The 26,500-nt window shown below is 41.5% G+C and overlaps 1 protein-coding gene across 1 annotated transcript; it reads left to right on the top strand.

Annotated features, from left to right (window-relative positions):
* The first annotated feature begins 1,209 nt into the window (after window positions 1-1,209).
* On the top strand, window positions 1,210-26,091 carry lin28b (lin-28 homolog B (C. elegans)). The gene is made up of 4 exons (XM_012835554.3): window positions 1,210-1,441; window positions 2,022-2,224; window positions 15,123-15,310; window positions 22,658-26,091. Exons 1-4 carry the CDS (start codon window positions 1,432-1,434, stop codon window positions 22,944-22,946), a joined length of 690 nt encoding a protein of 229 aa, XP_012691008.1. The 5' UTR covers window positions 1,210-1,431; the 3' UTR covers window positions 22,947-26,091.
* Window positions 26,092-26,500: the final 409 nt, after the last annotated feature.

The following is a 26,500-nucleotide window of genomic DNA, read 5'->3' as shown; positions in this document are numbered from 1 at the left end:
TGCCTATAGGTGCACCCTGTTATTACAGAAACTATCCATCGCCGAGGGACTTCACGCAGTTGTTATCACCTTTGTTCTGACATTGTCGAGGTCTGCGACACCACAGTAAAGGTGCACTGACCTATATATAGGCTATATGTACATTCCAAAAGGACGTAACCCATTTTAACGAAACTTGCCTATAGACATGACCAGGTTTGTCATGGAAATCACGTGGGCGTAGTGTGCTGCATATATGGTCCAGTCAGAGGAAGTGCTTTTGAATGCTTCTTGAGATATGTAAAATAGGCTAGATCTTGGTGTAATAGCCTGCTATTATTATGTAATTGTCCACTTATTGAACCATTTCCCATATATATCTTAGCCGCCAGGTTTTCCAACTTACAAGTGGGACACCACTGTAGTTCTCAGCACAGCTATAATTTGATGAGTTTTAAGAGCCGTGTAACCTCTACACATTTAGCTAACTGTTTTAGAAAATTTGAACTAAATACATTTCGAGATGTTTAATTAATTTACACAAGCCAGTTTCAACCACACAATACTACTTCACAGCAGTTTAACAGAGAATACAATCGTTGTGACTCATTGTTCCAAAAGTTATTTAAGTTTTAAGTTGGAAAAAAGAAACACATAACTAACTTTACTTAGACAACAATCTTTTATTAGGATGTGTGTATCTCCATCTACATATTATTAGAGACACTTTTATTCAGTCGTTTTCAGTGTATGCTGATTTTAGAGAATGTATTGAATGCAATACGTCAACTATGTATTTATGAGAAATTGATAGTCCAAATTAATTTACATTTTATTCCACTGTTCATTCCCCTGATTTATCCGAAGACCAATTTTGTTTGGGGGACTTTAAAACAGATCTGCAATCGTTTGTTTTTCTTTATAAAATGGCCCACTGTTATTGGAGTTCAGTTGGAATCTGTTATACTAGAGACTATATGGGGAATAACTAAAATACACAGATAGTTATTTCATTATGTGTTCAGCAGTGTCACCAGAAGGCGGTTGGACTCGGTTTCATCGCTCCGAAATCGCTGGTGTTCTGTCGAAGTGAACCTAGTAGACCCGCTTAGACCCAGCAGAAAGAGAGCATGTCTTTGACAGAGTCACGTGTGCTATTCTTTGAACGAATGAGAGGGAAGGGGAGCTAGAGAGAGAGGGAGAGAGAAATAGAGCGCACAAGGGGGAAAGGGGAGAGTGAGAGAGTGTGCCTGTGCGAGTGAGGGAGGGAATGAGTGAGGGAGTGGGAGAGAGATGACAAAATATCAAAGGAGAGCAAGCACGCAGTACCATGCGAGCTAAATTTGTGCCCGCTGGAAATCCTGAAGGCGGATTTATGGTGAAGACCAGCAGCTCTTTTCGCATAGGAAGCGATTCTATTGGAACTTTGGAAGAGAGGGTCGGCTTGGAAACATGGCCGAAGGTTATTCTGCTTTTATTTGTATTTTTGGGAGGTTTCACTGTTCAGATCTGTTGGCACGGGAGGGGTTGAGGTCCGTTATTGTGTAATGCATTCATTGTTGTTTACAATCCTTGGTGATGGCTTCGTGAGGGGATGTGACAGGTTGTTGTTTACGATGCTGATTCGTGGTACAGATGAGTTTAACGTGAGGGACGCAGTGTACACCTGCCCTTTGGCTCCATAGAAAGCGGGCTAACTATGCAAGGCCACTCCAGAAGTTACACCAGGGAGGTCTGTGCCTACACGAGCAAAGCAATCCGAATATCCATCGTGTAAGGCCAATGATTTAGTCTTACAAACTTAATCCACTTCAATGGTATTTTATCCAGTTCTTCAACTCGTTTCTTCAAAGCATACCCAGCCGATCAATCGATCTCAAATGAACATCTGTGTTGGACAGACGCACAATAAGGGGTTTGATCAGCCAAATTATAAGATACCAGAGATAGTTAGCCTACTTTTGAACATTAGCCGTTTGTAAAACACCTTGCACCCTCAAAATCAGTCATGAACTAACCGAAATCGGTTCTGTGCTGTACAGGAGGGGCGAGAAGAGGTGGCGGAGAGGTCCCCGCTACGTCGCCCGAGCAGGAAGACCGGAGCCCGGCTCAGCCCCAGTGCCCAGTCCTGACAGGATCCGGACACTGCAAATGGTTCAACGTTCGGATGGGGTTTGGATTTATATCTATGACCAGCAGCGAAGAAGGTCCTGTTGACCCCCCGATGGATGTGTTCGTTCACCAAGTAAGTTATGTTTGGAGCAACAGCAGTGAACTGTCCGGCGAGCTCTACCATCTATATTTGTTGGTGTGGTGCTCGTGGTTACGTTTCATTGTAATGCGCCAAGTATATCCTTTGAGACGGTAAATGTGAGTGACCATTTGTTGCTACTTTAAGACATAAGGTTACATCTTCACCAGTGGTGCCAACGATGACGTTCATCGTGTTAATTTCTAACACGTATAGGCTCATTCCCCTCCAGTAATCTGCGTTTATATTAGTATTTAACGACAAGTTCTGGCAGCGTGAACATGTTGGGTGCCCATAAAGCGGCACGAACACTCCTCCGACTTCCAGCGCCTTGTCTTATTCATAGCCTACAACCAAAGTATGACAGTGTTCGTAAGCTACTTTTCTTTGCCCTCACGAACAGAAGATGGCTGATGGCTGATGTTGGCAACCTCTCTCTTTCTCTCTCTCTCTCACACACACACACACACACACACCACATAAACGTTGTAGTTATGTCCAGTTGAGATGAATGTAAGTGAATTCACTGCACTGCACCGTATAGTTATGCATCCGAAGCCTATTGCGTTTGCTGTTAGCTGAGCGATGACAGACACCCTCACGTGCCGATACCGTGTCCACGACTAGCCAGAGTTGAGTTTTTGATTATTTTTTAAGTAGGCCGTATGCTCGTCATTGAGAATGACTGGGACTAACATCTTCGTCTGCTGGTAGGCCTAGAGTAGGTTATCCCCTCAATATTTTTGTGTTCGCATTTGCCAAAGGAATAAAAAACAATACAAAAAACAAAGAGTAGACTTTTGTCCCTCCAACCGCTCACTGCGTGTCTCTAAATCGCCATTTTTACGGTCTCATAAAGCAGCCTTTTAAGACTCGAGGAAGGGAGACTGTGAGGGAGAATGAAAGCGAGGCCAATTTTCACCATTTCATTTTCCCACCACTCTGGTTTGCCTGTTTGTTTCATAAGCATCTGTACTACTTCATTATGTACCTTTTTAACGCTCAAGCAGCCTGTTGAGCAAACTACGGCATGGAGCCCCAGTGTTCAGGATTGGTCCCGCGGATTCTGCTGTTTCTAGGCCTAAACGAGTTGATTTCGTGGGGTTAGGACACAGGATATGTTAGAGGGCGGTTGGCTGAATCGTTATAAAGAAAGATTGTTTCCGTGTTTTAAACTTTGAAAACGTACCTATATTGCGTGGTCAGGAATGATTCTGTGTAATACATTGTTACGTAATCAACAGTCCTCTGTTATGTGACTTTTACGGAGCAGAACTTGGTAAAAGGACAACTAACATTTCACCAACATAATCTACAACTTTAATTTCCGCACTCTATAAGTTTTCAGTGCTGCTCTAAACCTATGTATCTAAGTATTGCACGTTAGGTATTTGGCAGCAGTAACATTTAAGGAACATTTATAAATATTTCTGCCTAATATAGAATCATGTAACTTAACATGTGATGTGTACTGGGAAAAGCACAGTGCAAAGAAGCACATGAAGTGCTTCAGTGCAGAAGTACAGTTGATGTACATGATTCTGTGTAAGAAAGATTTTTAGATTCATTTTCAGTTTACTCTTGTATGTTTTGCTTAGCAGACTTGTAGTTTTACCTCTCTGAGTGAAGACATTTAGATGTACATTTGAACTTTAATTCAATTCCACTCTTGTTTGATAATTTATTCTTCGATTTATTCCACGGTTTATTTACCCATGAGAGTTCATTAGACCAGTCAGTCATAATCTTCCCAGTGTTTGTATTTAGAACTTTTTACAAGAAAACATTTCCTGCCAGATTCAGCAGCCTGGTTTACCCACTGAGTGTCTTCATAGCAACACACACACACACACACACACACACACACACACACACACACACACACACACACACGCACACTCTCTCTCTCGCTCTTTCTCGTACCAAGGCACATTCACACTGACATTACACAAACACAAACACAGACACACAATAACGCGTGCATTTTCTGTTGCTGTGGGATAGTGGGCCATCTGCGGTGGGGGAGATTGCACAGTTCTGCGCGGTGGCCGTTGGGCTGCAGATAAAGCCTGCACTGCTGAGTGAGTTAGCATCTGTGTGTGAGAGACTGATTGGGTGTGATCCTCAGCCTAGTACACCGGAATGTTGCTGAGCGAGAGAGAGAGAGAGAGAGAGAGAGAGAGAGAGAGAGAGAGAGAGAGAGAGGTGGGGGTGGGACATGGGGTGAAAAAGTAATGAACAAAGAGATATAGAGAGGGAGACTGAGACAGAGTGAATGAGAAGATGAGATGAAGAGGGCCTGAGGGTGTGCTGGTATGTATTGTTTTCAGTGCTGTTTGCTCAGTCAAGAACAAGAGGATGATGTATGGAAGGAGTATACTCACCGGGTAGAGGAAAAGAGTATAAAATGGGAGATGGAAGTCACAGGAATGGCAGGAGCAGAGACAGAGAGGAGATGAGTAAACACACCAGAGGAAGAGGAACAGTGTTAAAATGGCAGAGGGAGACCAGAAATAGTATGAGAGAGAGAGAGAGAGAGAGAGAGCGCGCACAATAAATAGAAGGAGAAGTAATGAGCCAACAGAGGTCATAAGTATGAAGTACATATTGTGTATGTTTGTGTGTGTGGATTTGTGTTCCCTATAGAGAGAGAGAAAGAGAGAGCGTGTGTGTGTGTGTTTTTACATATGCGACCTAGCCTATGTGCATGAATATTTCAGCATCTTCTTCACAGTAACACGACATACCCTCATCATATCCTTACTACTTAAAGTCTGAAACATACCATGACCAAAAACCTCCATAGTGAAAGCAAGAGCATCAAGGCTACCGCTATCTCTGTTTATTCAAGTCCTTCTCCAGACCCTCCTTGGTTGTGGAATGGATGGGAGCGCTGTGCTGGGCTGGGGGCTGCAGCATGTGGTGGTTGGTTGAGCAGCTTGTGCCCTGACTGTGAGAGCAGTGACAGATGCACAGGAGAGCATGTGACTGTATGAATATGTAGAGACATTGTGTGGGGCCAGTTGCTGTAGCTTGACATGCAAATGGCTGTGTACATCGGGCAAAGGGAGACATGCTTCCACAGCAAGCAAGCTGCCCCAGGTTCCTTTGAGCTCATCATCCCCCACTGCTCTTAATGTGTGTGTGTGTGTGTGTGTGTGTGTGTGTGTGTGTGTGTGTGTGTAGAATGTATTTAGAGTGTATGTTATATCTAGTGACAAAAGGTTGAGACTGTGTGTTTGTGTGTGTGTGTGTGTGTGCACACGCTTGTTTGTGTTAGGCTTCCTCCCCTAAGTATTCTTTAAAAGAGGAGTTTCTTTACAGCATCGAGGGGAATGGTGTGTGAGAGCTTGTGTGTGTGTGGTGTTTCCACTTTTGAGTGATAGGCAGAGGCAAGAGATGTGTGTGCCTGTGTATATGTGAATGAGAGGGAGAAGGACAGAATGAGAGGGGCAGAGCGAGAGAAAGAGGAGAATGTGAAATGGCCCCTGGTCACTGCTGCCTCCTGATTCTTCATGATGGGTGACTGTGTTTACCACTTTGGTTATACTGTATATTCTGGTCCATGTGAATTTGGTTTGGTTGTATTGTCATGAGTTGGTGTGTTTTTGCACACACACACACACACACACACACACACACACACACACACACACACACACACACACACACACACACACACACACACACACACACACATATTTATTGACACACTACCAGTATGACTCTAATCTACATATGCTTGCTTGTGTTGCAACATTTGTTCATCTATCTATCTCTCTTGGGTGGGTGCATGTGTGTAAAAAGTTCAAAGGAGATGTTTTGTGTGAGGGTAGGGTGTGTGCCTTTTGTGTGTGTGAGTGTGTGTTTTACAAGTTTTCAATGTTTGAATGTGTTCTTGAGCTTGTGTGTGTGTAGTGTGTGTACTGTGTGTTAGTGTGTGTGTGTGTGTGTGTGTGTGTGTGTGTGTGTGTGTGTGTGTGTGTGTGTGTGTGTGTGTGTGTGTGTGTGTGTGTGTGTGTGTGTGTGTGCGCGCGCGCGTACGTGCGCGTCACTGTGTGTTGTGAGGTTAAAGTGGGCCCCTAGTGAGATTAACCTCTGGGCTGTTTCACCGTTTGGCATGTGGGCTCCTCCCCTCTCTGCCTGCAGATAGCCAGTATCTGGCTTTGTCTCAGCCACATAGGGACTCCTCCTCCCTCCCCACTCTCAGCCACATAGGGACTCCTCCTCCTTCCCCACTCTCTGCCTCACCAGTGTGTGTGAGTGTGTGTGTGTGTGTGTGTGTGTGTGTGAGAGAGAGAGAGAGAGGGAGGGAGGGGGTGGACATAAAAAAAGACAAGAAAGTCCGTTGACATTCACGTGACTTCCTGCCCAAAAAAGAGACGCCCATATAAGGTGAAGATGGTGTGTAATTGGGAGGTGAAGGAGCTGCTTGTGAAGGTGATTGAAAATGAGCTGGAGGCATCAGAGGGCTTTACAGAGTGGAGAGGGAGGAGCCTCGGCTTCTCAGAGTCTCATTGGCTAGAGGCAGGTTCTTATAGAGGTGACTGTGGAAATGTGTGTGTGTGTGTGTGTGTCATTAGAATTGGGAGGGTGTGCATTTTTTTTATTTCCTTCTCTGAGAAGGTTGTAAGATTTGATGGTCTCACTCAGCATGAAGTAAGTGTGTGGGGTTGTAAGAAAGTGGTTTAAAATAATCACTGCTCATGAACATTAGAAAGAGGTGCTTAAGTTTAGCAGTAGTTTAGCAATCTCTGGCAATCTCTTTGTTTTTATGTGCATAAATGATCATAAAGCAAAGTTTTTTTTCTTGTATTTCATTTAAGAAAAAAAAATGGCTGCATAATTGCCCTATACTATTTCATTCCTGTGTCCCTGTAGGAAATTACCAATTTGTTTTGAAGTTATATGTTGATTTAAATAAACCTTTGAAAATAGGTCCCTGGCTGATACAAGCATTTACATAATTGACTGTTTCCATGATGAAAATAAGGCTGTTGTTAAATGCTTTTATTTAGTTGAAGAACACAGACATATTTGTTCAAATCAAAACCATTCAATATTGCCAGCATATGAGATTGAAACCTCATCTCTATTACTGGTTGTTCCCAGGGTGAATAGAGTTCCTATTGTGTTTCATTTTCATTTTTCATTATGTTCATTTTGTTTATTTTATGAAGCATTTTTGTTACTTTGTTTTCCCCTGTTCTTCATGGTTATATTATCACAATTGGTATTGTAACTTGTTTGTTATAGCATGTTAGTATACATTTTTAGTGTGGACTGACTGATTTGATTTAATTTGTTTTCTGTGAAGAATTTATCCGAATTAGTTATGTGTGCCTTTGGGTAGTATAATGTTAAACTTGTTTACATAAAAAAAGGAAATGTTAAAATCCACTAATGATGCATCTCAGTAGACTTACTTTATATTTAATTTGCTTTATCAACATGCTTTAAAAAAAATCTAATGTAAATGATTTTTGCTGTTGCTGTGGCTGGAATGTATGCGTGTCGGGAAAGTCTGTGTTGCAGCAGGCTGATTTTGGTGTGTGTGTGTGACTTGTAAGAGTAGAGGCTTAGAATGATGTAGTATGTCCTGGCAGATCAAATGTGGGAACTGTCAGGTAATGTCAGGCCGTATGTGTGTGTGTGTGTGTGTGTGTGTGTGTGTGTGTGTGTGTGTGTGTGCTGATTTGGAGGCACTGGCAGAGGAAGTTGGCCTGTGTGCGTGTGTGTGTGTGTGGGGGGGGGGGGGGGGGGGGGGGGGGGAGAATTTGACTTGATGTTGAGACACTACTAAGCTTGTGGTACTGATTTCTTATGGGGACTTTAAGTGAGTGAAAAATGTGTTGTTGATTTAAAACAACTAATAAGAGAATGAGAGAGTAGTGCGTGTGTGTGTGTGTGTGTGTGTGTGTGTGTGTGTGTGTGTGTGTGTGTGTGTGTGTGTGTGTGTGTGTGTGTCAGAGGAAGTGTGAAGGCTCTTAAGCGTTTGATGGGGGCAAGGAGGTGGGAGGTCACACAGGATAATGAAAATGTGTGGAGGAGGGCTTGGGTGTTACGGCGACGCCACTGGCCTTGATGGTGGATGTTTTCTCTCGCTCTCTTCTCTACAATAACTCCGATCCTCTCTCTCTTTCTTATTTCTCATTCTGTTTCTCACATCTTTTACCTGTAAAATGCTTTTAATAGTATAGACACATTCATGACACATCCATGAAGCTAGTATTGATAGAGTGGGTTCTGTTTCCTCGTTTCTCCAGTTTGTGTCACTTCCCTGTTCAGTTGTTGTCGATGAAGAGTTTGAAAATGGGAGGTTGCCACTCTGACAATGAGTCAAGCCTCATGCACCAGTGACTCACACACACACACACACACACACACACACACACACACACACACACACACACACACACACACACACACTCATTCGCATATTCATGGCCATGGACACACACACATACACATACACACATTCTTCTTTTTCTTACACTCACACACACAAACACACACAGGTCCGGTTGTTACATTTTTTAGTCCGCTCAGAGACAAGTCTAATGTGTGTGAGAGGGAAGTACGAGTGTGTGGATATGAGCCTGGGTGTGTGGATTTTAGCCTGTGTGTGGATTAGAGCCTGGGTGTGAGGATTTGAGCCTGTGTGTGTGTGTGTGTGGATTTGAACCTGTGTGTGTGTGGATTTGAGCCTGTGTGTGTGTGTGGATTTGAGCCTGGGTGTGTGTGTGTGTGCGGAAGGGGCTATTCCACTCCTGACCCCAGGGTTGTCTAGCTGACCTGGTGAGACCTTGCATCAAATGAAGGTTTTGTTCCTCAGTGTTGATCAGTAGAGAATGCGCTCTCTTTCTCCTCCCTCCTCCACCCTTTCTCTCCCTCTCCCTCTCTCATTCTCCTTTCCCCTGCTGTCTTTGTCATACCCCCTCTGTCTCTCTCTCTTCCCCTCTTCCCCTCTCTCTCTCTTACTTCTCTCTCTCTTTCTCTCTTCCCCTCTCTCCTTCTCTCTTCCCCTCTCTCCCTTATTCCTTATTCTATCCTGTATCAGCTCCTCTCCTTTCAATTAATTTCCCATCCCTCTATTTTTCTCTCACACTTTTATGCTACCTATCCATTTGGATATTTTTCATTTCTTTTTCACTCTTCATCAAAATAATTGTTCTACACCTTTCTTTCTCCCTTCCTTCTCTACCCCCTGGCATACTCCTTTATAGTCCTTCCTCTACGTCTACTCTCCTCCCAGTTCACAGGCGTGGCTCCACCTTAATGTTATGTTCTCCCTCTATCTCTTTCTCTCTGACCTGATGTAACCTCCACATGTAAACGGAGTGAGGGCAGGACATCCGTTGGGTCACGGGACAACACACGCCTGCCACTCCAGCTTCTGTTTCACACACACACACACACACACGCACATGTTCTCTCTCTCTCTCTCTCTCTCTTACACACACACATGCACATGTTCTCTCTCTCTCTCTCTCTTACACACACACATGCACATGTTCTCCATCTCTTTCTCTCTCTTACACACACACACACACACACACACACACATGCACATGTTCTCTCTCTCTCTCTCTCTCTCTCTCTCTTACACACACACATGCACATGCTCTCTCTCTTTCTCTCTCTTTCTAACACACTCACACACACATACATACAGAGCAACACTCCTTAAACTTGTTTCTCTTGCATCCTTAAACTCTCATTCTTGTGACGGATGGTGTTGTCCGCTCCATCATGGAGACTTGAGCGCTGGTTTGAATTTTAAGTGAGGGGGGGATCTCTCCCGTCTATAGCGTGGCAGAGAGGTTTTCAGCCCCGCGCAGCACTACCGCACAGAAGAGAGAGAGAGGTGGGGGGGAGGGGCTCGGGGGAGGGGCCAGAGAGACGAGCCCCTTTGACCTTTGACCTGAAAAAGGCAAGAGGCTGCTGTCATGGAGCAATGACGCGCCTGCTCAGGAACTTCCTGTAGACTACTGAGAGGCCCACTTAAGCCTGCTCCCAGATCAGTGATTAGTAGCAGGCACCAAAATTATGGGGATCCATGCGGAGGTTGAGATCCTTCCAGAACCTTCTAGGTCTGTGTGGAACTGTAGGTTTTACTGCAGCAATTCTTAGCAGAGACCATCAGACAGGATTGGTTTTCATTGGCTTGGAGCACTGGATTCTTATTACAGATGCAAAAACAATAAATTAGTAATTAGTTGGGATCTTAATTTCACCAAATATACTGTTACTGTGTGTTCACAATTATTGTTCCATGTTCATCTAATTGGTATCAAATGGCTACAGAGTTTTTAAAAATAGAAAAATAGATTTAGTCCTGATGCGGGGGCATTCAGCTGAACCCTTTCACTATTGTTACCCACCTAAGAGATAAGCCATCAGAATGATGTGATGGGGTGTAAGTGTGTGTGTGTGTATTGATGGGTTTGCTCAGGCAGTATGACTTTACTGTTGAATTACATCTTGAATGAGAAAACACCTTGCCAAGTTGATTTTCACTCGCTAATGGATCCACAGAAACAGAATTACTTCTATTTTGAGACTTAATTGCTACACCCTATTCTGTTGTGTGCTTGCATCCCATAATAACACTCTCAGATTTGACATTGGCATTACCACCTGTAGTTAAATGTATTTATGATGTCAAGAGTAAATTAAGTTAATGTACATTAGAGTATAACATATTTAAATATAATTGTGAAGATAATTGTAGTTATATTGTAAACAACACTGTAGCTATATATTTTACATGTTTAAGTTGTTATAATGTTGACCGTTTTCATTTGATATTTTGGTAATGTTGTGAAACTAAGGTAGAAGGTAAATGAATGCCAAGTTTCTGAAACGAAAAACATTTGTAAAGCCTGGTATACACTGTGTGATTTTGGGCTGTCCCAGACGAAAGATGACCAGCGTGAAAGAAACGCTCCAAAATAGTGGTCCTAAGCGGCACTGTGATAGAGGTTCAAAGATGGCCGTCATGGTCTTGTGACCAGATAGCCAAGATAGTCCGGGACAAAATTCTGACAGTGTCAGAAATGTAGGATAACCATCTCACAATGTGACTGCTGCTACGACCTACGTCTACTAACCAACCAAATAGAATGCAGCATGAAATGGCACACCGATCGCGGCCCACAATTCAAGTGTTATCATCGTACAGTCATACATGTTCTTTAACCATATCTGTAGGTAAGATGGTAACAGCCACAAAGATGTGTGTCCCTTTCTCTACAAAATCATCTCTCATAAACCAGATGAGGGTGTATTTTGAATAAATGAAAAATACATTTAAAAAGCATTGAAGCATTCTGATCGATCCTTATTCGTTGATTTTTCATTTTCTGAACAGAGCTATTTCCTCTGTCGCTTATTTTTCATCATTCACTTCCTCAGTCACTGTGGTGACTTGTGATTGGTAGTGAGAAAAGCTTCTGTCCTCCCCCACCCCTCTCCGAGCACAGCCCATCCCAAACCAAAACATCCAACATGGCCGCTGCCAAAACCACAGCCAGCATGGCCAGGGTGGTCCATTGGGAAACAACTCACTGAATTACTCACTAAATTACTCACTGGAAACACAAGGACTGCTCAGAAGTACTTTTTAAATTTGACCCCAAACTTGAATAGCTTCAAAAGATGTGTCACAGGTTTATATTGATGTAAAGTTATGTTATCTGTGTAATTGTTGGTGTCGCTTGTGTCATTCTAGGGTTGTAGATCAAGTTCAGTGTTTGAAATGCTGCCACTTTAGAACTTGAGATCACTGTTCATTTGTTGCTATTTGTTGCTATTTATATGTCTAGTTCAAAAACCTCCTAAGAAGGAGTTATTTACTTGACCAATTCGTTTCGAAAACATCATACGGGGGGTTTTAAAGGAGTTGTTTAGCAAATGTAATAACCTTCTAAACATTAAAGTACTCAATATGTTTTAATCAATAAAACAGTTGGAAGTGAATTTATAGAAGATTTTGAGTTTAAATGCTAACGAGGAACTGGAAAGTCAGTTCAGATTCAAACCCACATAAGATTTTCTTAACCACAGTTCAGATTCCCTTACACACATTTAAAAATATAATTATACAATCATATTAGAAACAATTACTTTATAAAACAAAATTAGCTAATTTTCTATCTAAATTGTAGATGAAAAAAGGATTTGTGGTGAAGTTGTCAGTGTTGATCATATAAGGTCAGGCAAGTCTGACCAAGTCTGAAAAACAAGCCACAATTGAAAGAAGAACTGAAAGGAATACATTCTTCTATTTTCAACTATCTTAAATAGTACATACTTGTGGTATCCTTGGTGTTTCATTCCCCTCACTGACTGGCTGTGTTTTTTTTAATTATCTGAGTGCGTTAAGGTCTTGAGCGTCCTTCAACACTGTATGTACTGGCCTTTGTGCATTCTATACATAAAAACAATGTATATGATTTTAATGAACCCTTTTGTATGAGTGAATGACTGAGTGAAATTGTAATTTCTACAGAAATTGAATATTGATTAGTCATTTGTGTAAAATGAAAAAAGTCAGGCATAGACATCTAGAGTGAATTGAAGTGATTTAGCTTTGTGTTGTTCATCTCTGTTTTGTGGAACATCTCATCATAACAAATCAAACTTAATGACACGTTTGACACATTTATAATCTCATCATGTTACTTTCTTAGATGTCATCATGTCCTTTATTATGTTTCCCCTTGTCACTCTCACACAATCACAGAGAAGTATTAATGTGGTTAAACAGCTCTGTGTTTTCACCATAATTATGAATTGTATAAGAATTATACAATAGAGACGACTTCAAGTAAACCATACGGTTTGACTAAAATGGTCAAAGTCAATCTTTTATTTTTGATTATTTATTTATTATTATTTCTGAAAGGTAATGTTAGAGTAAACATGCTTTGGTGAGAGCTAACTATTAGTTGTACTATTCTTATTGTTTATTTCATTTCTTTATTTTTGTTCATTTATTGCGGTGTGTGGTTTGCTTGTTTGTTTTGTTTGGCTGTCTGACTGCCTGTTTGCCAGCAGGATTACGGAAAAAGCTACCCGCCTGATTTTCATTAAACTTGGTGGAAGTGTGTACCATGGGCGAAGGAAGAACCCATTAACTTTAGCCGGAACGGATTCACAATGATTCACAATGTTTTACTTTTGTTAACTTTGTGAAATTGAGGTCTTCGATCTCTGGGTGCCCTTGTAGTCTATTCTAGTGTTCCATCGGAGCCCACGTGTGCTTCCATTGTTGCATCTATTCTTGAGATCTAAAGAAGGGAAGACAGAGCCCACACTATCCCCTTTGATTCTTGTAACCTACTTCCTCTTGACTTTATCATATTTTTTTTCTTCAATTTTGTTCTGTTTCCCTCCCCCTTGTCTCATATCCCTTGTCACTCTCTCTCTCTATCTTTCACTCTCTCTCTCCCTCCCTCTATGTGTATATGTGTGTATGTGCATGTGTGAACAAGCCGTTGAACTAGCCGTTGAACCGTTGAACTAGACTATGGCTTTTATTGATGCTAATTTTCTACCTTTTAACCTTTTTACTACCTTTTAACACACCATGTCTTGATCCCGCACCTGCTGTAATGTGTGTCTGTTTATTTAATGGCCTTAGTTAAGTCTTCTAGTTCAGGGCGTGGTTTCTTCACCAGTGCAGAGCCATCATAAATCACAGTATTCCTTGACCCTAGCGTGTGTTTGGTTTGTTCAACTGAAAATCAGTCATGTTTAAACTGCAGATGAATCTGATTCTATGATGGAGTTGACAGGAAATTACATATATTGGATGTGACGAAGAGAGGCTTCTGAGTTGGGACTGAGAGTTAATCGGTAGAACTTGGCATACACAAGGCTAATAGAAGTGAGAAAGTAGAGGGAATGTAACTTATAAGATTGAGAAAAACATATTGAATCAAGCAATACTTTTCAAATGTGCAATATGAACCATCTAAACTATTTTCAAGCTAATTACAATGTTCTTCTTACAATTATTTAATTTTTTACACTGTTCTAAATGTACTTCATTAGTTCTTTCTTGATCCATCATTGATTCAAAAATACTGAGAGGAACTGATTTGCTGAGTTGTATTGCACTGTAGTTCTCATTTGCGTGCATTGCTGGGGTCCCATTACATTCCCACTGTAACACGGATGTCCTCTTCATGTGCATGTCTGATGTACCTATGGGTGGAATTGAGTCTCAGCTTCACAGCATTCAAGACCCAGTAGTTTAGTCATGATCAGAAACACCAAGGGACACCAAGGGATACATGTGCTGATCTGGCTACATCTGCCAACAGCATAGTATGAACATTATGCCACTTATTGGCAGAGCCACCACGTTCCTGCTACCTACTCCCTAGTCATAGCTTCTTCTTCTTCTTCTTCTTCTTCTTCTTCTAATAATAATAATGATAACAAGAAGAAGAATAAAAAGAAGAAGAATACATTTTGAAACATTGTTTAAACCTTTGACAAGCAATCTGATGTGATTTCTAAGCTGGGCTATTGAGTGTTAAATGTTTATTTCTTATTTTTAAAAATGTTTTATGCAAAGATATTACTCAGAGTGAGCTCATAATTGAAACAAATAAAAAAACACAGCTATTTCATTATTTAATTAGACTTTGACTTCTTAAATGAGATTATTTCTTGTTCTCTCAGAAGTCCTTTCAGTATTGTAATATAAAAGGTTCATAAATTGTTATGACATGGGTTAATTTCTGTCTCACCAGAGAAATCTTGTTATGAAGGGGGGTGACCTTTTATTTGAATATAAAAATGATTTTTATAGCCACATGCTAACCCCATTTATGCTAACCCCATTTATGCTAACCCCATTGCGTGTCTGTCCCACCAGAGTAAGCTGCTAATGGAGGGATTCCGCAGTCTGCGCGAGGGGGAGCCAGTGGAGTTCACCTTCCAGAGGTCCAGCAAGGGTCTGGAGTCGCTACGGGTCACTGGCCCCGGGGGCGGGCCCTGCTCCGGCAGTGAGAGGCGGCCCAAAGGCAAGGCCCCGCCCCTCAAACGCAAACCAAAGGGAGACCGGTGAGTGTGGGGCCAAGGATGGGGGAGGATGGGCGGGGGTTGTTTGTGTAAGTTGACGTTTTTTAGCATGTACACATCACACATGTGAGACGTTAGCATGTAATAAAGGTTTTGTACAAGTGAGTTGAGAGTCTGTGCTTGTGTAGCTGTGACCAAGTGATTGTGGTGAGAATGGTGAGAGAATGGTGTCTTTTAATGAGGTGATACGTTTGAATGGAAACACACTGCCACTGTATTTCATTATTGTGTTGGTGTCTAAATGTTTGGGATTTAAACAGTTTGTTGGTGTGGATGTATGAGTTATTTGTGTTATTGTTTCTGATATTTTATAAAATATTGTTTAAGAGGAGCGTTTGAGTAGTTTTGTGTGAATAAAGCTGGTCACTGCTCTTACGTGACAATGAAATAATGATGTGCTCATTTAACATTCCTGGGCATATGTAAAGGAGCCGATGGCATTCTTTTTGTGACTGCTTGCATTTTTTCTAGATAATTTCGCAAACAGGGCTTTTTATTTCCAGGGTGTTAAATGTGTTAAATGGAAGTTTGACACCCCTGAGTACACAACTGCTGGAGCAAAGGCTATTTAAAAATCTGTTCCTTAAAGACTAACACATCAATTCATTGCAAATTATACACCTTGTAATGAAGTCATCATGAAGGTGATGGTGGTGTGTGTGTGTCCACCTGCATGTGTAATACCTGGATTTCCAGAGTGGTGTGTGTTTGAGTGAAGACTTAGGCTGGATGGTGTATTTATGTGTGTGTGTGTGTGTGTGTGTGTGTGTGTGTGTGTGTGTGTGTGTGTGTGTGTGTGTGTGTGTGTGTGTGCATACATTGGATGTGGATGGTGATTTGTGTGTTTGTGTGTGCATATGAATTCTCGATCTGGATGGTGATGTGTGTGTGTGTTTTAAGTGCCTGCTCTGACTGACAGGAGGTCGTCCTCATCAGTGCCTGTTGGAATCGCGTCGCTGAGCGATAATATGCTCTCTGCTCTGAGCAGGAGAGCGTTTCCACGACGGCATTGATTGAGGCAATCACTTCACGCCAGCACATGACTGTTGCCATGGTTATGCGGCCAACTGATTGCGACACAGAGTGGAGGCTTTTTGCACCGGGTGCATTTGTACTGTATTTAAAAGCTCAATTTATTTAAAATAAAGCTCAACTCATTTTCTTCTGCTTGAGCGTGCCTGAGAGGTAGGAGAGAGGAAGAGAACTGAAAGCTGAAGATCTCCGGGACTTTATTTACACAGCCATTGAAATCTGACTATTTCTTATTTCTGCGTCTTTTTTATTCTTGTTGAAACATGTCATCATTTGTGACCTCAACATGAGTGATCCGTCTACACAGATGTGACATTCTGGAACATTCCACGTGCAAATGCTGTAATGTTTGATTGAAACTGAGGTCAAAATGAAAGAGGAGTTTATGTCGTTGTCGATTTTCCCACTTGGCCACAGTGAAATACTCTATTGGTGTTTGAAATGGATCTGTTAAATCAAAATGGATTCACATAAAATTGCATTAAAGCAGTTGTATTACAGAACAGTAGAATCGTTTTTAGTCATTGATCAGTTGATAATGCAGATTTAAAACGAAATGATTACCAGCAAGGTGTAAAATTGTAGTTTTAAAACATCTCTTCAAACTTGGTAGCGTAAATGCACCTTGAGACAGGATGTGACCTACATCACACTTTCGCTATGTGACAAAGGGAAAAGGCCAACTTGTGTGAATCAACAGCCAAGTCAAAATCTTTCATGGTACTTTAACGTGGGGATTAGTTTGATGAGAAGGGCTCACAATGAAGAACAGAAACTCAATTTCATAGTCAAACCTGCTAGTTTTTCAGTAGTGGGTAAATTACATACCTTGAATTACACTTAGTCTCCTGCTGCACTCAGAGTGGTACACCATACCTGTAGTTTTACAGCGTCCCCCCTCAAATTTCTAGACCCATTTGGCCAATTCTAGTTATGATCAGTTGATCATGTCAAGCCTATCACCTTTATATACCTCACATATACATCATATATGTGTAATGCAATTTCTTGAAGTTAAAGAAGGAGGAATTGTTGCTTGGGTCAATATAACCCTCCAGGGTTGGGAATATTTAATTCTTGTGATCTTTTTTAAATATTTTTTTACAGATCAAAAAAATGCAAAATGAACACAAGTAGATGGAGATCATGCCAACTGGATAGGGCAAAATAATTCGATATAAAAGGCACAAGGTGGATATAAAGAGCACCTAATAAAAAGCACTTAATAGACCCTCACAGATCAACGCAGTCCACAGCCATGAGCATGGACGGATTATGAAACCATGGGCCCCTGGGCCTGGACATGTAAAAGGCCCCCCTCCCCTTTGCATGCGGCCGCAAAAATTGTGCGCTCATAACACAATACTTACATTTTCAACAGCACAATAACTAAATTCACCTGTACCTCAACAGGATTTACAGCGCACATACACATTTTCTAACACAGCGCAGGTACACTCAATTAAAGCCAACAGCAAATTAACAAAATACACCTCTTTCAACCACAAATAAGAGATACATAACAGCGACTTCATGCAGAGGCTCTGGCTAAGGGCCCCCCTGAGCTCATAGGCCCCTGGGCCTGGGCCCGGTAGGCCCGTTCGGTAATCCATCCCTGGCCATGAGTATTAAGGCAGGCGTGTGTGGTGGCAGAGGGTGTGAAATGAACACCGGTCCTCTTTGTCAGAGGTCAAAATGTGTCAATCCTGTATCTATATCTATACGGCTCAGCTCTTTGATCTTTTATTAAACCTTTGCAATCAGTGGGAGGAATGTATGTGGACAGTATGAGTGGACTCAGTAGGAGAAAGGATTCAATGACTTCTCAAAGACTGCATACTGTGTGTGTGGTATACATATACAGTGATTTCACGTCACGCTTAAATCTACACTATATGTTTATAAAAGCCTGTGATGTGAAATCACTGTTCACTGACTACTGTTGTCACGAGTGGAGACGAGAGACCAAGCGGATGCAGTGGCCTTCATGTAACGCACAAACATTATTTTATAAAAAAAGAAGAAAAAAAAACCCCAACAAAACAATTTACTCAGAAAGCTCAGAAAGATGGCCTTGGAAGTGGGTGAAAATGGGTGTTTTGAGTTTCTCTCTTTATCTCTGCCCTTCGCTCTCAGCCTTTATTTACTTCTATTGTTGTAGGCATGTGTGGAAGTACATTAGTCTGTGTGGCCATGCTGTAACGCAGTTGCAGAAGTATAAAAAGTCCTTCAGTGCACCTCATGCAACCCATGTCTTTTCTGTTAATCGTAAGATAAGATTAAAAAAATAAAACATACCTTGATCTTAAACAATGAGTGTGACTGTGGCGGTGTGAGAATCCTCTTAAAAGAATAACATATTTGTATAATTTGTATTATGATGTATGTTTTTATATTGGCTGTATATTTGATCCCATGGACTCGATGGGGGTTGCTGTAAATATTTGACAGAGGAATATCTATGAAAATATGCCTCAGCACTAGTGTGCAAAGAAATGGAGCAGAAGTTTCCTAATGATGGGAATTGAAAAGCGCAGATATATTCAAACAGGCCTTGGTATGTGATATTTAAGGATGTGATCAGAGCAGATCCCAAGTCCATGGGTTCCTTCATAGCACAGATTTAAAAAAAATACTATACTTCCATGACTGGGACTTGATCCAAAATTAGTATTGGAATGTTCTCTAATAGGTAGGAATCACAGAGTAACTCACGATATGACACTATTTCGATACGTTGCCCACGATACCGATGGTATCGGGATACTGCGATACTTTATAAGTTGCCTGACAATCATCTATGATACATAACGATATCTGTGTAACTGATGAAGAAAAGATTTAGGCTAAAAGCAGGAATGATGTATTTATTCACTGCACTGTGGTGCCCGTTTCACAGAATTTCACATCTGAGATAAAGCAATGGACAACAAAGAGCCTTTGCTTAGGCCTCTTTTAATCATTCTGAATAAATTAGTTAATAACTGTCCTCTGTCTGAAAACAAATTATCGATATTTAGGTGTCAGTGTATCGATCCTGTATTGCCAGCAAAAATATGAATAGAAAATAATCTATATTTTGTCCCACCCCTATTCTCTAACAGTTTTGTCTCACTGGCTCACGGTAGGGTTCAGTGATACTCTGTAACATTAAAATATATCTCTAAATAACCGCTATTGCCCGTCCACGTCTGAGACATGGTACAGAGAACACTGTGTTGAGAAAGGACTGGGAGAACACAGGAAAATGTGTTTCTTTAAGCGGTACTGTGCTGGAGAGTAGAGTCGCAACGAGTAAAATCATGGAGTTAAAGCTTCCTACTTACAGTAGCAAAGTAGCTGATGAGGTCAAGTATGGCTAGGATCTTTTCATTTCTTTTACATGATTACAGTGTGAATGCACTGCATGATTACAGTCTTATGTGTTTTATTGGCATTCAAACTCAACATGAGTTAACCCTGCAACAGACACAGACACAGCACATGTAGTTCCTTGTACCATAAGTGAAATCAGCTACATCTCATGAAATTACAGTTTTCCTCCTCAATCCCCTTCCAAAGAATATCGATAGCAATCTGTAAAATGGATGGATCAAACTTTTAGGCTAATATACATTTTTTCCTTTCTCCAATCCTGAAGCTTTTTCTTTAGTGGTTTCAACAGTTTGTTTACAGTGATTCTGCGTTTGTAAATTTGTGTTCTCTTAAGATGTTTTTAAACTTCTCAGAATACAAATATATAGTATATCGAATCGGAATCGAACCAAATTAGATCGAATCAAATTGTTCGCTTGTAAATTGGAATCAAATTTAAAAAAGCTTGTATTGTTTGTGAAACACTAGTCTGTGTTAGGATAAACATTTGGGTTGACAGTTACATGCACACTTTTAGATGAGTAACAAAAAGGAAGAAATATGTAATACAATGTGGAAAATGCACTCATGTCTTTGAAATGAAATATAGCCATCATAGCTAGCACAGATGAGGACAGGGACGGTCATACTGTTATCCTGGTAGCAAACAGCACTGAGAGATCACAAAGTCTTCTATCTTGCATAGTGCATTTGTGTGAAAACAACATTGGCTTCATCCCGTCTTAGCTCATTTGAGGTGTACTATTGGAAAAAGGCTATCGGGCTCGCAGTCGCTTTACTTTGTAATCTAGACTCAGGTGTATGAATAGCCTTTAACAGTTTATAGAGTCTCACATGTTGTTCCTAGATCAGTCTCCGCTCATTTCTGCAAATGTGCCGACCCCACTGCTTCACTGCTCAGCAGTGCCACCTAGTGTCCACTGGTCATGCCACTGGTGACAGTTGCAGCGTGTCTTCCATGCATAGAGAAGAGGTTGGGGGAAAGAAGACAAATGTTTTGTCTTCTGGTGGTCAGATAAAAAATTGGACATCATAGTACAGATATGTGTGTGTGCATGCATGTGTCATGGTAGGTTTTTTCAGACAGTATGAGCTTACTGTTACCGACATCTTGAAGGAAAATGTGTGTGTTTGTGTGTGTGTGTGTGTGTGTGTGTGTGTGTGTGTGTGTGTATATGTGTATGTGTGTGTGTATATATGTGTGTGTGTGTGTGTGTGTGTGATGCTGCATTTGTAGCCTGTGATTATGTCACGTCCTGTCATTCTCTTGCTTGCCTGCTAACACCTGTTATCATGCAGCTACTGCACTTAGCATCGAGAAGCACACCATGTTCACTGCTGTGAAGGAGATTGGATAAGATGTTCAATCCGAATCAAATGTACAATGTTGCACACAGACAGACAGACAGACACACACACACACACACACACACACACACACACACACACACAAAACGATCCGTGATTGAATGTGCCCCACGTGACAGGGAGAAATGAGACCCCTCTATATTTAGGAACAGCCTAATGTCATCCCACTAGTCGGTTGCTACCATGCCCACTGATCACCATGGCAACGGGCAGCCCCTTAGTTACCCACAAGGTCTCTGCATAAGACTCGCGCAAAGCTAATTAATTAAATGAAGATATTGTCACCAGATTGTTGTTGACAGCTTGAAAGCCTTTTACACAATTCAAGCGACATTTCAATCCTGTGGCAGAACTAAGGGGATAAGAAGCTTGAAACTGACAGGCTATGGGTTTCTCTGTCCTTTGGTCAGCTGAAAGTAAAGTTCGGCCAGTTTAACTGTGGAGTTTTGTCGGGCTTCTCTGTCTTCCCTTTAGTTGGAACACTTAGCTAATGATTTCCTTGCCATGGCTGCTTGAAAACAAATTCCAAGTTTTTTTTTCCATCGTTCCATTTCATACCCATTGGTTGAGCTGCCTAGAGATCCCTGATGGGTGAGCTCTCCATAGCAGCGAAGTCTTTGCCATATTTAATTTGATTTAATTTGAATTTTATTACTTTTTTTTTTTTTCTATTTCTAAGTAGCAGCACAGACATTCCACATCTTTATACAAACGATTCCTCAACAGTTGTTGATTCAAGTGTGAAGTGTGCTCAACTAAACCAAGAGTCTGAGACATACGGAGAGTCTGAGACATATACTGAGAGTGAACAGAAGCTGGTCTCTCCTGACCATTGGCTTTGTGTCGTGGGAGCATGACGCTTTGGACAAAAGCGTCCGCTAAATGACTAAATGTAAACTGTAATGTCTAAATGGGAGCAGGTCATGGTCATGCAGGCTTGAATACCTGCTATAGGCATCACACCATAATGATCTTTCAGTCCTGAGTCTCCAGTCTGTCCACGCTGATGGGGGTGATGTGCAGGCATGTTGAAGTTGATCCCAGCTTGTTTTTTTGAGCTTCTGGGTGCAGGAGACCTTGGAGAACGCACAGGCAGAATGCTTAGAATGCTCTACTATGCTAGCATTAACTGCATCAGCTAAATAGACAGTTTCTCTCTAAAGCACTGAAATGTTAATATTTTCCAATGATGTCTTACTTTCTGGTGTTATGAGACTGGTGTTTGATGTGATGAACTGGATTTATGAGATCATTTTAGCAGTTGTGATATGTAAACATTACATTATGATTAAATGTGAGAATGTAGGAAATGATTGATTTTTTACTTATGTTCTACTGTCATCTAGTGGAGAAACAGAGAAAAGCACATAGAAGGTTACTTTGCCCTGACGGACAGCATTGTGTGACAGTGGTTGTGTTTACTGATTTTTGTACTGATGTTGTAGAGGCATAGTGTTTTCTGCTATTTCTTACAGTTACAGGACAACAACTAACTATTACTGAGTTACTAATGTGTAGTTGTGTCTGACCCATGTCTCTGTGCCTTGCCTCCAGGTGTTACAACTGTGGAGGTCTTGATCACCACGCCAAGGAGTGCGGCCTGCCCCCCCAGCCAAAGAAATGCCACTACTGCCAGAGCGTCTCCCACATGGTGGCCCAGTGTCCACAGAAGGCCTTGGCACCCCCCTCCACCAGCTCTCAGGACACGGAGACCTCCCCCGAGTCCCACAGTCACGAGGAGGGGGGGCGCAGCAGCTCTTCGCCCCAGGAAAGGAGCTCCTCTGCCGGGGATGAACCGCTGCACGGTGGGCCATCTTCCCAGCAGCGCTGGAGGAAGCCCTGAAGCTCTGGGGACGGCCTTTGACTCGCAGCACACGATGGGTTCAACCTCAAACCTCTCTCCTTCATCATCTTGTCCTCTTCCTCCTCCTGTGTCCTCTTTTTTCACCCCCCCCCCCCCCTATCCTGAAGTCTGGACCAGCAGAATCTACCTCACAATCACATTCAGGGGGAGCTGTTCATCTACAGCCAGTGCAGCTATGCCCCCCCCCCCTCCTTTGTATGGTTCCATTGTTTTCACTTGGCATCTCCATGGTAACTTGTCGTCAGGGTAACTGACAGGCTGTTAAAGGTGTTGTGTATCACCTGAAGCTCAGTACAGCTCAGTACAGGCCTTTAAAGTGGGGGCTGACTTGAATCAAAACAAAACTGTGAAGCTTAAGTCTGTCTCACCCCACAAGCTCTTTCAGGAAAAAATAATCACCCCAACCTCTTCTCTGTTTTGCGTCACCTCAGATAAATGCTTTATGTCCTCAGTCTAGCAGTCAACCACAAAATAATTGCCATCACTTGCCATATTGACTTCTTCCAAAAATGTTACCCTTTTCACCCACAAATACGTTCATGGCAAACTCATGGTAACCCCTATCAATCCCTGTAATCAATACAAAAGTTCAATTCAAGAGCTTTCTGTCACCATCCGTTCATTTTTAAGACAGACCACTCAGCCATTGCTCTCTTCTGAATCATGTTTATTTCACCACAGTGGTCTGTTTGTTTCAGACATGAGTTTGTCTCTGGTGAAACCCTTTGGCTGTAGGCAGTGCACTGTGGTTAGAGGAGGAAGGTGAGTAATCATCTGCAAAGGTCACAAATCCTTAGTAGGAATGCCAGCGGATGCCACTGTATGCATCAGAAAATCTAAAATGTCTGCATTAATTATAATTCAGTATTAGCAAATTGTGTTGCAAATTACCCTGATGTGATATTATTAATCAAGAGTGGACCTGGAGGAATTATCTGATTACATTAGCCAAAGAAGGAATACATTTTTTATTATTATTGATATTATTAAAATGATATCACATGATAATGGCCTTAGGAATAGTCTTGGTGTAATAGTTTTTTCACATTTATCAAGGATGCCAGTACTTTTGCAGATGACTGCAACCTCAATTATTCCATTTGTGTCAGTCGCTTTGTGCCTCCGACTCGGCTTGTTCTTATCAGCCTCTTGGGAAAAGAAAAATGAAAAAAAGATTTTGCAGGGAAGCGTGACATCCAATCAACAACCCCAAAGCAGTTTTTGCTGTGACTTTTATCAACGATCTTTGTCTCTTGCTCCGGTTGCCACTGTTCCCTGGCCATGAAGCTGTCTGACAAGACCAGGGTCCATGAAGCTGTCTGACAAGAGGTCAGTTTTCTTATGGTTTATACCCTAACACACGTGAGGAAAACTGTCCCCAGATCAGTTCACGAAGGCAGAATGAACAGGGCTGGATGTCAGGTACTTATGTTTATGGGGTCGACATGAGCTGTCCCCATGAATGTTAAAACTCACAAGCATGGTTGTGTGTGTGTGTGTGTGTGTGTGTGTGTGTATGTGGGAGGGTGTACAAATGAGTGCCCCCTTCTCTCAAATTCCTGAATAAGCCCTGATCTGCGAACAACTGTCAGCGTAACCACTTTTAAGTGTTAGCCTCACTGTTTAAATGTAGTCCTAGAGAGACCTCAAAAGAAGATGTATATTATCCAGTTAGAGCTGAACAAATTAACCACAGAAAGACTATAACAGTTACTGTTTTATTATTGTTATTATATTTCTTAAGAAGTGATTGCATCTTTATCTAGGTTTGGGTTCGTTGGCTTATTATGTAGTTGCAGGCAGTGCCACAGTTGAAAGTTATAATATAAGTCTTTAATATATGTGTATGAAAATAGCATATTATTAAAAAAAAAATGTTATCAAATGTAAGAAAAAAATTGACGTTTTCGTTGTAGACAGTTAGAGAAATGCACTCTGGTGCAGACTGTAGGATTCTTTATTGTTGAGCTGACACAGCATCAAGTTGGGACCATTGGTGCGATCTTTCCATTTCCTCTCTCTCTCTCTCTCTCTCTCTCTCTCTCTCTCTCTCTCCTGCTGTAATCCTCTGATTCTTCTCATCTACCAAAATCACCATCGCTGCTCTCTGTCTCTCTCTCCTGCCGTAATCCTCTGATTCTTCTCATCTACCAAAATCACCATCGCTGCTCTCTGTCTCTCTCTGTCTCTCTCTCTCTCCTGCAGTAATCCTCTGATTCCTCTCATCTACCAAAATCACCATCTCTGCTCTCTCTCTCTTTCTCTCTCTCTCCTTCTGTGTATCTCACTGACTCTGTTTATCGCTTGCATCCATTGTTTTCTCAAGACAGCAACAAATTGTATTACTATATGTGCCCTACAGACCCATGGTGCATTTCTGCTTCAGCATTTCTTCTTCCTCGCCATCTCTCTCTCTATCCTCACTTCAGTCTGTGTCTTAAACATTTACACCTCTTGATGAAATGAACTTTTCACCATGGGTCTTTTTTTCAGTTTAGTCAAGACCTTCAGTCCAATGACCTCCATTCACCACAAATCTAACAGAGGATCCACCTCTTCGTTACTGTTGTATATTTGGTCTCGCAGTTATACTACCATATTTTACTTGTAGTGTTTCAGAGAAGTTAGTTTGATTTTCTTTATTTGAAAGGAGAGGGAGGGAGAGTCAAGGAGACCAACCTGCTTTGCATTAAGACTTGAATTTGCTTGAGACTTCCTCGACAGGTTACTTGATGTGACAACTCTTCTCTGACGATATTGAATGTGAAAACAACAACAACAACTAAAAAAGGAAGTTAAAAGAAAAAAATAAGAGAGAGCTTCCATAGAGGCTACAGCAGACCGCTCGCCTCTGTGGTGTCCAATGGTGTCAAATCATAAAAAAAATGCCTTGGCAATGATTTCAAGCCTGGTTGGTTGTCTGAGAGCGAGTTTTGGAGTATTTTTGTTTTGTTTGTTTGATATACATTTCACACACCAAAGATTATGGTTGTGTCAAAGGCTTTGGCATAGAGATTAGTTTGTGAACCCCCTGCTTTTCCTACCTTACTGCAGAGGGAGTCATTACTAAAAGTGAAACACTGAGTTGAGAAGATGTATATTTTTTAAAGTGTTGTTCTCTGAATGTGCATGTGTCTGTGTATGTGTGTACGCAGGGAATTTTCTTTTTATCTGACCAAGTGCACAAAGAAAGAAAACAAACAAATGGGAGAGACCAAACTGTAAAGAGCACAAATAAATCAGTCAATCAATCCAGCTATATACCAATCAATCAATCACTCAATTAATCAATCATTCAGGTGTTTATGAAGCATTTTTTATTTATTTTTTTAAAGAAGACAAACGATCATTTATACCCACAATTCTCTCAGGATGAAGTTCTCTCAGGGAATGAACCAAAAAAAGAGTGTAGTCTCGTCTGGGAATCATCTGACAACCTCCTGTGAAATTTAAGCTTCTCTATTGAAACATCCTCATGTACTGATGTTAGGAACTACCTCCTGAGTTATACATAGTTGTGCAGTTTCTTTTGT

Source organism: Clupea harengus, chromosome 15 (genome assembly GCF_900700415.2).
Source record: "Clupea harengus chromosome 15, Ch_v2.0.2, whole genome shotgun sequence".
NCBI lineage: Eukaryota > Metazoa > Chordata > Actinopteri > Clupeiformes > Clupeidae > Clupea > Clupea harengus.
Note: the sequence above shows the minus strand (reverse complement) of the source record. Positions and strands in the feature narration are given on the sequence as shown.